The 14,852-nt window shown below is 45.6% G+C and overlaps 4 protein-coding genes across 4 annotated transcripts; 1 reads left to right on the forward strand and 3 right to left on the reverse strand.

The window, feature by feature from the left end:
* Positions 1–1,092: 1,092 nt before the first annotated feature.
* P174DRAFT_443513 (inositol polyphosphate kinase VIP1) lies at positions 1,093–5,525 on the reverse strand. The gene is made up of 4 exons (XM_024827850.1): positions 2,726–5,525; positions 2,131–2,669; positions 1,338–2,110; positions 1,093–1,269 (listed from the first exon to the last, which is right to left on the reverse strand). The coding sequence occupies exons 1-4, from the start codon at positions 5,145–5,147 to the stop codon at positions 1,200–1,202; spliced, it is 3,804 nt and encodes a 1,267-aa protein (XP_024680145.1). The 5' UTR covers positions 5,148–5,525; the 3' UTR covers positions 1,093–1,199.
* Positions 5,526–5,842: 317 nt separating this feature from the next.
* On the forward strand, positions 5,843–9,528 carry P174DRAFT_443514 (rRNA-processing protein UTP21). Its single transcript, XM_024827851.1, has 5 exons — positions 5,843–6,073; positions 6,142–7,638; positions 7,691–7,948; positions 8,004–8,642; positions 8,697–9,528. The coding sequence occupies exons 1-5, from the start codon at positions 5,948–5,950 to the stop codon at positions 9,282–9,284; spliced, it is 3,108 nt and encodes a 1,035-aa protein (XP_024680146.1). The 5' UTR covers positions 5,843–5,947; the 3' UTR covers positions 9,285–9,528.
* On the reverse strand, positions 9,459–11,296 carry P174DRAFT_514006 (uncharacterized protein; the record flags this gene model as incomplete). The annotated part of the gene is made up of 2 exons (XM_024832043.1): positions 9,459–10,982; positions 11,034–11,296. The coding sequence occupies 2 exons, from the start codon at positions 11,294–11,296 to the stop codon at positions 9,509–9,511; spliced, it is 1,737 nt and encodes a 578-aa protein (XP_024680147.1). The 3' UTR covers positions 9,459–9,508.
* A 655-nt stretch (positions 11,297–11,951) lies between these two features.
* Positions 11,952–14,140, reverse strand: P174DRAFT_443517 (F-box domain protein). The gene is made up of 4 exons (XM_024827852.1): positions 13,570–14,140; positions 13,350–13,503; positions 12,283–13,286; positions 11,952–12,235 (listed from the first exon to the last, which is right to left on the reverse strand). Exons 1-4 carry the CDS (start codon positions 13,797–13,799, stop codon positions 12,061–12,063), a joined length of 1,563 nt encoding a protein of 520 aa, XP_024680148.1. The 5' UTR covers positions 13,800–14,140; the 3' UTR covers positions 11,952–12,060.
* Positions 14,141–14,852: the final 712 nt, after the last annotated feature.

Genomic DNA, 14,852 nt, shown 5'->3' on the forward strand with positions numbered 1-14,852 from the left:
GAATGATAATATTATTACACATTTATTACCTCTTATCCACCCGGGCAGCAACTTGTCATTACTATTACAGTAAGCCTCACCTGAAATGATGGGTAGCCTAGCCCAAAGGTAAAGTACTAGGTACTAAGTTATCTGTGCCTTAGGAGCGCACCCACACTGGTTCCTGGTGTGGATACACTATAGCATAACTTCCAACCACAGCTTAGTTTCCATGTACCTTTTATATGGTATTGCCATATAAAAGGTACATACTCCATACATTAAATATTCAGGCATTCACTTAGGGTAAGTATATTTTAGTTTAGATAGTGCAAAACTCTTAAAAGGCTTTTAATTATAAGATCTTCGCTCTTGAAATTTTAATACTAACTAAAATAGAGATCTAAGAGTGTGCAAAGTTTCCCTCTATAAGACTTTTTTTTAGAGAAAACAATAATAAGAGATTATATTATCTTAACACTTACAATTTTCCTTTCTAATAATCAAGATAGTAATAAAGGATAGACACTTGTATATATATCTAACTAATAATAAAATATAAAACTAAATGTGTATATACATAAGGTAAATAATCAGGATGTACCTTTTATATGGTGATGCTATATAAGAGGTACATAGAAATTAAGCTGTGGTTGGAAGTTATGCTGTGGTGCACCCGCACTGCATCTGCACTGTGGGAGCACATGGCATAGATAGACATACCCAAGGGCCCACTATCTAGACTACGTACAGAGTAAGCTTATTTTTAGATTAAACGTAAGGTCGCCACCCCCTTACCTGACCAGGCAGGTAACAGACTAATAGCCATGTGTAATGCCCATCCTAGGATACTACTACCCTTGAGCCTGGCTCTAGGATATGTGAATTGAAATCTCATTTCTGGCAAATCACATACATAACTGTTACCTGCCTAATTTGGTGCGGGATTTTGCTGGAACCTAGGGGTGTCCCGATGTCATCATCAAGTGGTCTTGCCAACTTGCTGTATCACCGACGACTTGCTACCTATGTCCTGTTAGTGTATGTAAGTTAGACTCGTGACCTAAACTGCGACCAACTTTAGCAAATGTAACTGCTCATGAACATGATAACATACGCCTCTATTTCTCTACCTGACCACGTACATCACACTCCTGATTTGCGGTCAAGTGAATGGTTGTCATTATTTTACATTTCTCGTCACATACAGCTGGGCAAACCTATGATTGATAACTGGACACATGCTTATCGCTCAAATTTACGGCAATGAAAGTCTTGGGAAGTTTAACCCTATAGAATTCTCATCAGTCGTTGGCCCTATAAAACGTAGAGGGATGAAGGTGGGTTGTGAAACGCACGTGTCGAATTTCGCTTTGAGGGTTTCAATGACCTCTTTCCAATCCTGATGGGCGGTTAGGCTTCTTCTCGGAGCGCAACCAATCGCATGCCGCGAGTCGAGTTGCACATCCAGCGGATCAAAAGCGTGGCAGCCTGGACTGATAGAGATACGGATTGAATAGGAACTTGTGGATGATTCACAATCCTTAGCCTCGTACAGCTCGAAACAGATTTGTGATAGGTAATCCAATTCAGGTATAGCGCTTCTGGCTATCTTTGTCTGAATTCCGCCCTCGATGATGCAGTTCAGGAGGGTATAGATATGGGACTCCTTAGTGAAGTAAAAAAACGATTTCGCATCTGGAGACGCTTGGACTTCTTCGAGGTCTCTGACGATCTCTTGAAGAAGGGGTAAGGACGTCAACAAGCCTATTTCCAGTTTTTCAGAGTCGGTAATTCCGTACTCCTGAGGAGTCACATAGTCAAATAGAACTTTGGCCAATTTGTATAACTCCCGAAGTTTTGAGAGTCGTCCATCCATTTTAGTTTTCGTAGGACTAGAGCCTGGGTACAGCTTGAAATAGTGATCATACGAGTCGTCAAGGGCTCTTAGATGCGGTAACGAGTCGAATGCATGTGCTCGCTTCTTGAATCGGAGGAGATGTGACAAGGTCGGATTTTCCACGTTTTCCTCCATTCCTTCGCTTGTTAGACTGTCATGTTTGTCCCCAACAAGATCGTGACGGTTAGTATTATTGGAATTGGAGCTGTGCCGTTCATGCTCGTTGGTCCCCTCATCTGGGGCATGAACACCCACTCAAGAAAGTGTCTGTTGTGGAGTGCATCAAATTTCATGCTGTCGTACAATTCGGAAAGTTTGCTCGGGTCAACCTTCTCCGTGTCGCAAAATTCTGCAAAGAGCTTTTCCCATCGTTCTTTGAAGAGCATGGGATCTTCACCAGTACACCACCGTCCCTGGATAGAGGAAAGGGTTGCGCTATCCGCGTCCTGAATGACATTCTGAGAGGTAGAATTGTCACTTAGGGGAGATGTCGATGAAGGACAATGTGGAGAATTGTTAAGCTTCCCAAAATTGTGTCTCATGATATTTCGGTGAAATTTCATCAACTCAACAACAGTAGCGAGAACAACCGATGGCTCAGGGATGTTATCCTTGGGCCAAGTGAACTGTGAAGGTGCAGATCCTTCGCGCAAGAGAAGTTTCAGCTTCTTTTTCACCTTATCCATAACATCTTTTGCAGCGTTGGAGTCATCCAGAAGGTCCTTTCGCACTTGAATAAAATCATCCGGGAGCTCCTTCTGGTCGAGAAAAGAACACGCCCAAATTTGAGCTACATTAACTCATAAGCTTGACACCGGACAGAAACGTGCTTTGGAAAAGACTTACCGCTAGTACTCACTCTTCGCTCCGAGCTTGTAAAGATCCGAACATTATTCAGCGCCTCTTTGTTCATCAATTTCAGATCATCGCGCATATTGAGACCTAGATCTTGTGATTGGTATCTTGCGGCGTGGGTTGGCTCTCCACCCCACTTGATCACAAGTTGCAGCTTGTCTAGGATGAGATCGTTCTCGGCAGCAGAAAATCTTGAGAATGTTGTGCCGGATATTGAGTCACTGCGAGTAGATGTTCGAGGAAATTTTTCCTTATCCCCGTTGGTATCATCGGCGATTTGGGTCCAATTAGTCTGCGCTCCGTCGCTGTTCGAGTTCTCTGAACTATGCGTGCTCAATTCCTCCTGCGTTCGCTTGCGAAACATAGGTTTAATTTGAACCTTCGTTCCAGGCCAGCCACCTTTCTTCTCCAGGGATGTTCGAAGCAGTTTGAGTTTTTCCATATCTTCCAGTTTCTGATCCATTGCAAGTCTGACAGCCTCCGAGACGTTAGCCAAGGCTGCCTGTCCTTTGATCACCACTTCTTCTTGATGGCCTTTCAACAAATCAATAAATGGCTGGCTGTGGAAAGTGAACTTGAACTTTTGCTTTGGCGTACGATCCGCATGCCTTATGACTGCAACCATGCCCTTAAGCTTCCAGGAATGTTTAGATGCTGGAGGTGGAGGTGGCGGGATCGTTTCGTCGGGATGGCCGGTCAACTCTGGGGTCTTCGGGTCGAGATCACTTATATCTGAATCGATCTGGCGCGCATCTGGGCTCGTTCGACTTCTTTTATGGTCCATAATTTCTGCTCCACAGGATGCTGGAGGTAACGCCGCAAGGTCCTGGAAACTATTGTCGAGGCTCTTATGACTGCCGTAGAGTTTGGACGTGGATGGAGATTTCAACAAGGTTTTCAAGGTATGCCTGTGAGATACAGAATGCCTCACATGATGGCTTGTATCCGGTGAAACCATTTCTAGGGACCTTTGTATTCCCTCGCGTTTGCGCTTTTCATTCAGAAACATGTCACTCAGAATACTGGCACATTTGTCGTAATAGTCATTGTTGTCCTTGACGAAACTCCATCCATTAACGTCGATCACGTAGCTCCTATCACCGACTCGAAGCATATCGAAGCCGCAGATCCTTTGGCCAAACCCATTCGAGATTTTTGACGCAATTGCTGCCTCATCCTGGCTCAATTTCGTTATGTACCTGAGTTCTTTCCCGTGCGTGTTCCGGCGAACGACTCCATCGACCACGGGCGACTTGCGTGTCTCTGCATGGCAAAAATCTGGCCCGACTGTGTAAGCCTTGACATCTTCAGAATTGTCAACCCTTAGAAATTGTTCGTAAATGTAGCTTGTGTCTTTTTCCGTCACTGATCTAGGCACCACAAGATGAGGATCGTATTCGGAGCTTTTGTTCCCGACTTTCCGGAAAAGCCTCCTGCCTCCTCCGCCATACTGTTGATCGTTAGGGAAGTATATATGGATGTTGTGATTTTCACCGTTCACTGGCTTTTCGACAAAGGGTTTTCTGATAGATTTTCCATCCACAATCAGAGCCTCACCGTCCTCAGACATTGTTACCACCTGAGTTTTCTGAGAGCCTCCTCCAGTCCCATCTTCAGGGCCCTCGAGCTTGACCCCCGTTAACCTGTAAACGTGCTGAGCAAGCTCCGGAGATTCCAACATTGGTCCGCCGTCGCGATTGACCTCTAATCTCTTCGGCGTGGGCACATTCATATGATCCAGAATTCGCAGACACAGTCGTCGGTCCCACAACACTTTCTGCATGGGTAAGTCATTCACGCAAAACGGTTTTCGAAGCCTCGCGTAAGCGATGGCCTTCTCCAGGGGGAAGCCGTCAGAAAAGAATGCAATCAGAAAGTCGCATACAGGCCAATTCTCTACAGCCTCATCGAGAATCACCTTGTCACCGAAAACAATCACTTCAAAACCACCCTTGGCTTGCAGGCGGGTTAAAATGTTCTGACTAGGTTTGCTGCGCGCTTTCACATCCAGAGCACAGACACCAATCCTGCCAATTCTTGAGGGGCCGGTTTCAGCGTCACTGACTGAGCTGGTAGCTGTGCTGCCACTAAGTCTCCTAGGCGTTCGGCTGGAGGAACGAGCTGAACGAGCAACTCGCGCCCCGCCAGCATGATCTGTCATCACATCTGAGGTCTGGGCTTTGTTCTGGTGGAATTGCCCATGACTCGGACTTGCCCTCGACGATGGTGAAACCGGGTCATAAAGGAGGGTGAAAGACGATTTGTCACCAGTCTGATCAGGCACCGTGTTTGGTAAAGGCGTGGCAATCAGTGCGTTTCGCTCGTCACCGCCTGTAGCATAACCAACATCAGAAGAGCAATTATCCGGGCTTGCCGAAGGTGGGAAATCTTGAATAGAATTGCTCTGTGTCATCTTTGAAGGTTGCTCGTGGAACCTGAATTCCAAGACCGAGGCTGTGCTTGGAAGCTCTCATCCCAGATTTCGGTTGCTGTTTTGTAATGTTTGTTCTCCTTTTTGTTTTTATGTATTCAAGCTAGGTTTTCCAAGGAGAAAATGATGTGTAGTGCCTATGAGTTCATCGTCAGCACAATTGGGACTAGAGGGCTCCCTGAGATCTGGTTCCAGATGAAAAGTCAAACTTGGTGAAAAGCCCATTTCGGAAGGTGACTCCGTTTTTTTCTCTCACAAATTTGGATGCACGTTTGGTAGACTTCAATTATTTATGAACCTAAGACCACATCGTCGATCTTCTGCTAGATTGTCAGGATCACTCTTGTCGTCATTACTCGGTGTTTTCTTTTTCTATCAAAGGAAAAAATAAAAACACAAGAAACCCAGCAAACATGCTTGAAAGTAAGCGAAAGACTGAAAATTCCACTAATATCTACTGATATACCATTGCACATTTATTCATTTTTATTATGTATTAACATAGAATAATAGAGAGATATTCCAAACAAACAGGACAATCCTACCTTAAGTACATGTTAGTAATTCTGGAAAACCAACTTTTATCCTAAGAGCTAAGAGCTTTTACGGACTGCGGAGATTTAAGTAGGATTTTGCCAAGGCGGTATTCTAGGCGGACCTGCCGCGTAAAGACAGAAATTTTCGGGACACCACAAAAGTTCGCAGAGTAGAACGGAGCAATATCGAGAGCTCCTACAATCTGAAACTGGCAATACTACTGAGACCTGACGCGAATTAACATGATGCCTTCACTTGACGAGGATGAATTCAGCGTGCCACTTCCGAAAAGGCAAAAGCGCATCCCTGAGCATCAGCGCATCTCAAATTCGCGAAAGACACTTGAGTCCAGAATATTTTCACCATATCGGGTAAGCCAGCACTGAATCAATCATGATTTTTTTCCCTCTAAATGCTCTCCTGACTGATCAGTCATTAGACACTTGGGCTCGTCTCCCCCACAGCTGTTCCTTTCACGTATGTGCGCTTGGGAAAAAGTACTTTTCAAATCACGACCTGTGTGGGCCGCGGTTTGCACACCTATGATCTACGCCGAGGGCTGAGTTTGATTTTCATCAGCCGGCCTCAGACGCCAGAAGCTATAACTGCCACATTTGCATGGCGTGAGAAGGTCTTTGCAGCGTGGGGAAATCTCAAACCAGGGACATGTGGAGGTATATGGGTTTTCAAACGCGGCAAAAAGGTCGCTGCATTAGAGGTGCCTTCGGGCCGAGCTGGGCCTATTACCAAAGTACTTGTTTTTGGCGCTTGGATTGTGGGTTGCACTGGCACCAGCATTGAAGTCTGGAAAAATACGACCTACGAACATTACACGACGTTGATTCCTCGCGGAGTTGAAGCGGCATCCGGAGACCCCATTTACGGCGGTCTAATGTGCAGTATGCCAACGTATATCAATAAGGTTTTCGTTGGAAGGGTTGACGGCTGCGTGGACATTTGGAATGTGAGGACCGGAGAGCTACTCTATACCATTCCTACGGCATGGCCAAGTGTTGGAGCTGTGACTGCTCTGCAACCGACTCCTGTGCTATCTCTCATTGCTATTGCTCATGCGGATGGCTCTTTATTCATCCGTAACGTCGATACCGAGCAGATTATCTTGTCATTGCGCTCGGGTTCCTCGCATATCACATCACTCGCCTTCCGGACTGATAGTCTAGGCGCTGGCGCAGATGGCCAATCCCCGGGTGTCTTAGCGACAGCTTCTGTGGATAGTGGCGACATCACTTTGTGGGATTTGAACAACGCAGGGCGTGTCACGGGCGTCCTTCGGAACGCCCACAGAACACTTCAACATGAAACAGCATCTGGCATAAATTGCGTGGATTTCTTGGATGGCCAACCTTTGTTGGTATCGACTGGGAAAGATAACTCTCTCAGGACCTGGATATTCGATGAGACGCCATTTTCACCTATTCCGAGACAACTTCATTTCAGAAGTGGTCATTCTGCTCCTGTCACTGCGTTGAGTTTCTTGCCCTCAGCAACGGATGGCTCGGAAGCCAATGGTAAATGGCTACTGAGTGCGAGCAAGGACTGCAGTTTATGGGGACTTAGTGTACGAAAAGACAGCCAAAATACTGAAATTTCGCAGGGCGCAGTTGAGAAGAAAGTCAAAAAAATGTCTGGTCCAGTTCCTGTGAACTTAGACATGCAACATCGCACACAGGGTTTCAGAGCTTCAGAGATAACTTGCATTGCATGCTCACTGAATCGCGATGGTGGCATGGGTGTCACCACATCTGGTCCGATTTGGGCTAACCCGAGAGTAGCAGATGCGGCTGCTTCGAATAAGACGGGATGGGAGAGTATAGTCACTGCTCACCGTGGGGACAAGTTCGCCCGTACTTGGTTTTGGGGTAGGAAAAGAGCTGGACGCTGGACTTTTGAAACAAGCGATGGATCTGTCGTGAAGGTGAATGGTTGTCGACAATATGCCACGGAGTATCGCTAACACTTTATTCCAGAGCGTCGCTATCACGCAATGCGGGACTTTCGCTCTTATTGGGTCCAGTATGGGAAGTATCGATGTGTTCAATCTGCAGTCCGGCCAGCATCGGCAGAGTCTCCCGGCTCGCGGTTTGAAAAGTAGGCGAACTGCCGAGCTTGGTTTAGCAAATGGTTCTCAAGAAAAGAAAATCGGACATACAAAGGCAGTCACTGGCTTAGTAGTCGATTCTTTGGACCGGACTGCCATAAGCTGTGGGTTGGATGGGAAAGTCAAGGTACGGTATACGACTCCTCATCATAAATCACAGTTACTGAGTTGCATCAATTTAGTTCTGGGATTTTCATTCCGGGTTACTCCTAGATGAGCTTGATTGGCATCCAATGACAGCAATCACTGGTCTGCGCTATAACAGCAGCAGCGAGTTGGTCGCGTTCAGTTGTGATGACCTCTCGATTCGTGTGGTTGACATTGAAACAAGAAAACTCATACGCGAATTCTGGGGCTGCGTCGGTCAGATCAATGACTTCATTTTCTCCAATGATAGCCGGTGGATAGTGGCTGCTTCTATGGACTCACGTGTCCGCGTTTGGGATTTGTCAACAGGACATCTAATTGATATCTTCCGAGTGCCTAGCACCTGTACCTCGCTATCCATGTCAGCAACTGGGGAATTTCTGGCAACAGCCCATTCGGATAGTGTCGGTATTCGTCTCTGGACGAATAGGAGTCTGTTCATTCCAATTTCGACCCAGAATCTGGACGAATCTGGTTTTGCTGATTCTCATATCCCTATCACATCCGCAGAGGAGAGTGCTGGAGCCCTTGAGGCTGCATTTTCCGAAGATCATCATCAGGATGAGGCGGAGGGGCCCGTGCTATGTGACGAACAACTGAGTACGGGGATGGTAACACTCAGTGCCATCCCCAGGAGTAGATGGCAGACTCTACTCCACTTAGATTTAATCAGGGTACAGTCCCACGCTTCTTCCACCATCTGCTTTATCATTGCTGATTATTGTTAGGAACGCAACAAGCCTAAAGATCCTCCCAAGGCACCCGAGAAAGCCCCATTTTTCCTGCCATCTGTTTCCGAGAAAACGAGCGTTGAAAATAGCGACAGAAGTATGTTGTCGGTTGAACACACGCTCGCCGAACGCTCAAGGATAGTCAGACACCAACGATCTCAGACTGTGGACGACTCTGGCTCTTTATTCACAGTCCTTCTGCATTCCGGTCGTCAGTCTGACGATTTTGCACCCTTCACAGAGTATTTGAAAACTCTATCTCCAGCAAGGACTGATCTGGAGATTCGATCTCTGGATCTGCGCGTACAAGACGGTCATTCTGAGTTGTCTATATTCGTCATGGCACTGACTACGCGACTCCGTCTCAGGAAAGATTTCGAACTTGTGAATGCTTGGATGGCGGTATTTCTGAAAATACATGCTGATATTGTGCGGAAGTGCTCCGAGTCGGCGGCGAATGACCACGGAGAACTGAGAAAATCTCTTGTTCAGTGGAGTGAAGAACAGCAGCGGGAAGCCAAACGCTTGGCTGACCTAGTTGGATACTGTCGAGGCGTAGTGGGATTTATAAGATCATCACGTTAGGATATGTTGAGCTTGAGGACAACAATCGACACTGTTACGTGTAAGGCCATACTTCCTCGTACTCTGGCTATGCTGGTCAGTGGGCTTATTACATGAGCTCTGGTAGCACTCAAAAATATCCGCGAGCTCACGGAACAAGGAAACCAAGAGTGTTCGTGTCACAACGTCTCCAAACTCCTGACATGCATTCCTAATCTATCCAGTGGAATTGTATGCAATATATGTCATCTCGTTAGCTGTTTGTATCTCTTCAGAAATTCACCAGCAGCATCTTCAGTAAGGTACTCATTCACCATCTCAGATCTCGATCTCATCAACTCATGAAGTGGGGGAAGACTCATAAGAGCGTCCTGCATTTTGAGCATGAGATCATTGGCTGTAGTTGTGATCCCAATCAGTTGTCTCATAATTCTCAAAGAATAGAGCACAGCCTGAATCTGCGCCGTAAGGTGTATGTCTGCCCAGTCTGTCCGATCACCCATATAACCAAAAGTAAGGAATCTGCTAAATGGCCTAGCCCTGGGAAGTGGAGAGCCACTGTCCCCCCAACCATATACCTCACATAGTGCAAATATCCTCCATAATTTTGTGGTTGTGGCATTTTCGCCCAGGGCGTCTCCAACTACACTGAGACGTGTATAGAAAGACGTCATTTGATCTGCGATCCAGCCTGCATCACGGATTGCTAGAGTATCCCTTGCAATTCTTCCCCCTCGTCGTACAAACTCATCGATGAAGCGAGATCTCCGAGACGGTGGACGCGAAGCATTAAATACCGAATAGCCCAGAACTCTATATGGCAAGCCGTTCTCCCAAGCGCACCGCCTAGTAGGATCTTCGTTTAGAATTGCGAGATAAAACCGAGGGAATTCGTCCGATGAATTGATTTCTTGGGTTTCATATTGCCAGACCAGCTCTGAGACTCTGGGGTCAAGGTGATGAGAGTTCGCAATTCCCCATTGCGCATGTTCTGGGCCCTTCTTATATTCCTCGGAGAATTCCAAATAGTCTGCAGATGCTTGGGGTCCGAGGGTCTCTTTTGCAAGCCGTATCAGCTCCGTCAAACCTGAATTTGGGTGAAGCTTAAGTTCATATGCTAGGCGCAGTAAATCAGCCAACCCAAAGCGTTGGGCGAGCGATGCTGGATGTAGCTGCACCGCTTGAAGTGGCATGTCTATTGATCGAGCGCTATACGTATTTTCCAATTCTAATGAATGAAGGAGCACGACCGAACCATGCGGCCCGATATCATGAAGTATAAGATCCGAATCATTGGTAAGTACCGCAGATCCTGTGAGTTTCGCCAGGTATGCGCAATGCATATCTGCTTCCCCTGCGACCATGACTGTGACGTCTGCCCAAGGAAAATCTTGTAATGCAGCTGAGTCGGGAAACAATAGGGAGCCCCGCGCAGCTTGAAGGATGTTTTCCTTATTCCATCGATGCTTGAGATCTTCGAAGACAGCTGGTACCATAAAAGGATTGTCAGGGCATTCTCTGTGTTTAGGAGTCAACGTCCGTCCTCGCAGTATCATTTCGAGCTTGATTTCTGTGTCGATAGACGTGTAGTTAAGTCGCAAAGAGCCATAACTGATTCTTTTACGAGCTATCTCAAGCTTTCGTCTTGCCTTTTCGAGTCGTGATAGTCTTGTCTCTCCTTTGTGGGCCGGCAAAGCTCCATCAAAGCATATTGCCTTTCTAGACCATATCAGTCATTATTTGCCTGATCTCCTGCTTGGACGTCATTACATGTCAACTCCCAGGTTTCTTAACTTCAATAGATGTAACATCACCGCACAACTAACTTCGTTGCACGATGGCTGCATATCAGGGAATTCTAGTCGGCTGTCGGACCATCCCAGCAACCTTGAATGGACGTGATAAACCAGACTGGGGCCATCGATCACAACGGATTGAATGTTGGTTCTCCCCTCCTCAGCACTTTGACCACCCTTAAGAAGCACTGCTTCCGAATATGGAAGTAGAAGTTGTGTTAGATGCGGTATACCCATAGCTGAAATGTTTATGTCTCCAAACTATCTGCTTGGGTACTCCCGTTAGGGATACTGAAATTTCAGTTAAAGTCTAGGTAAGTCACTGTTACTGTTGTACATCACAGATATTGAACTGGCTGTGTAAATGTCATGTGATAATTGTGGGTCCTGATATAGCTAAAAAATTGAGCTTACTAGATAGTTAAGTGCATTTGTCTCTACAAGTCAACCACCTAACACCTACCCACATGCTAATAATGGTGAGCGCCCTGTAGATCCTAGACTACACCGGGTGAAGATGGAGAGCGCGAGCCTAGGGAGGTAGAGGAAAAAGAAATTAATGATCATGATATGCACTGTTACTGCCCCACACATGGCATGTAAGAAAAAAGGATATCTCAGCAGGCAACCTTGGAAATGAATGCAAATATCTCAATGCCATCTTATCCCTACATACGAGGGCCAGAACATCACAAGGGAGCTAATGGAAAGGATAATAGAATTTCGACACCGTACGATGCTAATTTCTCTCCACTTAGACAAAGGAAGGAGAAGTCCGTAGCTGCACACACCGCCAGCTATCCAAAGATGCTGGTGGGCTAAGCTAGACGGCCATCCAGGAGAAGGTATGTGATCTCCTGTTATCCAGAGAATAACGATGATAAATTCCAACCAATTATGTTCGATATATTAGGATTCTACTAAGTAGCCGTAGCTTAACTAACTTCAAGAAGTGTAGTCAAAGCAGTGCAGAAATCAATACTCCTCTCCGAAGGCGCCGTTCAGTCGTCAGGATACTCATCTCGAATATTGCTGACAAATGTATGAGAACAGCCATCCCACCGCTTGAAGTGCTTTCCTGCTGTTTCCACAAGCGTTCGCGGTAGCTCAAATAGGTCGGGAGTGATAATTTCGAGATTCTCTTCCGCAACGTAGCGAACAGACTTGTCCTCAGCTCTAGACACAATCAGCAAATGCAGTGAAATAGAGCGCAGTTACCATACAATGCGTGGTAGAAACTTTGGTGCCTGCCGGCTTCCAAACGATCGATGCCCATCCTTCTCATCCACTGTTCGCTCGCATCGCACTCAGTATCCCAACCAGTTATAACAGCTAAGTAACTGTACCGCCGATGGCGGAAGACCTGGCCGATCCTGTACCTTACCGCTTTGCGCTCAGGTGTCCGCCGTTTGACCTGCTTGGGTATCTCATCCACAGCCCGCACAACACGAAGACTCTCAAGTATGTCCTCTTGCTGGAGCGTGCCTTGAAAAAGCGGTACAAGATACTGCTCAATCAAATGGACATCCGAAGGAAAGTCCGTAGCGAAGAGTTCCAAGAACCAAGGTAAGTAGTGCCTAAGTTCCGCCGGCCGGAAAGAGGTGGAAAATAACAGTGACGACCAAAGGGCAGCATATCTTGCACTAACCGCATCGACCGGAGCCAGATGTGCTCTAGAAGTCTGCGAAAGACGTTGAACGGAGTTCATGATGTTTTTGCCACATCGCAACACAGTATCAGCAACCCCAGACGCACGAAGGAACGCCGATTGCTCGGCTGCTGAAGCCCCCAGGAAATTCAGCTGATTTTGCAGGTTCTCAACAGGTGTCTCTTCTGCAGAGCGAAACGGATCCATAAAAATGGGCTCAATCAGCGTCTCGGGCGGAATTGCGTTGCCATCAATGTCCTGACCGCTGGGTGGCATGACTATAACATGAACATGGAAAGGAAACCCACAAGGCCGAGCGTCAAGGTTTATTTTTCGAGCGACGTAGCAGTAGATAGCTGCTGAAATCAAAGGAAGCGAATTATGATCGGGATCATTTATTGCAAACCCTAGGAAATTGTGCTCCAGGCAATGGTAATCCCGGCCCAACTGAATGCCTGTCAAATTGCTTGCTCTGAGATATGTTGCGACAGCTCGGGCCTTCTCACGAGGTGTGAGTATATTTATATTAGGGCAGTATGTGAATATATGCGAGGCTATTTCATCTAGCCTACTCACAATCTGGTTACTGATTAGTAGATGTTTTGCCTCTTTATCCTTTCCAAACTTGAATGTTTTACATACTTCATCCAGGTTCCCGAAACTGCTCTCTGGGATGAAAAGATCAAACGCACCCAAAGCCCTTTCCAGGGACACAGGTCCCCCGTTTCTGAGTTTGATCCATTCTGGGACCGCAATGCTCCGATGGAGACAGGCCAGCAGCGCCCTTGCGTAATACCTTTTGTTGAGATAGCGAACGTTAATCACATGGAAAATGACCAGATATTATCAATGGGAGCGCCACCTTCTGGCCAAGTAGTCCTCTGTGTCTGATCCTGCGGAAATATGGCGTAGTAGAGTATCCTTGATGTCATATCCGAGCCCAATGATGGTTCGAAATCTCTTGATTCTTCCAGTTTGCCCGGCAAGAATACTGTTAAGAAGATGGCATGTCCTGCGATCAATAAGGTGTCGAGAAATGTAGAGTCCTTTCCAGTCTACTGCAGAGGCGGAACTCCTGTAGCTTGTTGTCATATCATGTTTGGGATCCCAGAATTTGAAGTGGGTTTGACAATAGAATCTCCATAGTAGAGGTTCATTCGTGATATTTTGAAACTTACGAGAAGTCTGTCCCAGTGCAGCCGACGAACAAGGGGGCAGTTGCATAGAATAATGTATAGTAGCTCTTCAGGAAGACAATCAAGAGACAAAACCATACCGGTACATAGGGAGGGGGAAAGGAGTAATAATGAAATGGCACCTTTCAGTCTGGAGGAAACCTAAGTAATAGAAGATATATGAGTTGCTAGATTTGCTGCATACTTCTGTTTCTCATCTCTAGAGAGGTATGCCATAAATTTTGAGGTGATATTTCAGAATATATGTAATACATGAAACACCACTGTACCTTACAGAAAATGACCCACTGGGGTTGTTGCAATAATCCATATGTCATATAGGAATGTCCTTAACCTTAAATATTATTATGATTACTAAGGCTAATACTATTCATAGATCACTAGTAATTTATATGGCTAATTAAAAATCAATAAAGGTCTGATTCTTCTAAATAACTAGCTATCAAGCTCCTATTTATGCCTTTTAGTTAGGGTCAGGTTTGAGATATTTAAATATTTAGATACTATTAAATATTCTACTAAGGGTAGTAGTGTAAAGTTAATTCTTATACCTTCTGAATTAGGTAAGTAATAATATAATTTAATATACCTGCCTAGCTAAGCTAGTAGGCAAAGCTGTATATAAAATCTATAGCTATTAAAGTTATATCCATCTCCTAATTAGTGTAATTATATTAAATTAAGGGGCCTATTAGATCCACACTCTCTTAATAGCAATATACTATTATAGATTAAGCTATACCTTACTAGATAGTACTATACCCTAGTATACCTAAATAAGTAAGTAGGGTATTAATAGGGGCTTTAATAAGAGCTTATTTATAAGATTTAATATTAACTTGTATATAATATAGTGGTGTCACATGCCAAGCCACCAGCACACCTATTAGGGCCCCCTCTTACTTAGATAATAGTTTATCTGAACTCCACACATGCAGAATAGAAATAG

This window comes from Aspergillus novofumigatus, assembly GCF_002847465.1.
Source record: "Aspergillus novofumigatus IBT 16806 chromosome Unknown P174scaffold_6, whole genome shotgun sequence".
NCBI lineage: Eukaryota > Fungi > Ascomycota > Eurotiomycetes > Eurotiales > Aspergillaceae > Aspergillus > Aspergillus novofumigatus.

Excerpts from the sequence above, each read along its gene's own strand:
- P174DRAFT_443513 (XM_024827850.1), bottom strand. The coding sequence starts at position 5,147 with ATGACACAGAGCAATTCTATTCAAGATTTCCCACCTTCGGCAAGCCCG. Across the intron at positions 2,670-2,725 it reads GCGAAGAGTGAGTACTAGCG|CTCAAATTTGGGCGTGTTCT; the intron begins GTAAGTCTTTTC and ends GAGTTAATGTAG. Across the intron at positions 1,270-1,337 it reads CTCAAAGCGAAATTCGACAC|GGTTAAACTTCCCAAGACTT; the intron begins GTGCGTTTCACA and ends AGAATTCTATAG.
- P174DRAFT_443514 (XM_024827851.1), top strand. The coding sequence starts at position 5,948 with ATGCCTTCACTTGACGAGGATGAATTCAGCGTGCCACTTCCGAAAAGG. Across the intron at positions 7,949-8,003 it reads GGTTGGATGGGAAAGTCAAG|TTCTGGGATTTTCATTCCGG; the intron begins GTACGGTATACG and ends GCATCAATTTAG. Across the intron at positions 8,643-8,696 it reads TCCACTTAGATTTAATCAGG|GAACGCAACAAGCCTAAAGA; the intron begins GTACAGTCCCAC and ends GATTATTGTTAG.
- P174DRAFT_443517 (XM_024827852.1), bottom strand. The coding sequence starts at position 13,799 with ATGACAACAAGCTACAGGAGTTCCGCCTCTGCAGTAGACTGGAAAGGA. Across the intron at positions 13,504-13,569 it reads GAGGACTACTTGGCCAGAAG|GTATTACGCAAGGGCGCTGC; the intron begins GTGGCGCTCCCA and ends TCTCAACAAAAG. Across the intron at positions 13,287-13,349 it reads GTTTCGGGAACCTGGATGAA|ATTGTGAGTAGGCTAGATGA; the intron begins GTATGTAAAACA and ends ATCAGTAACCAG.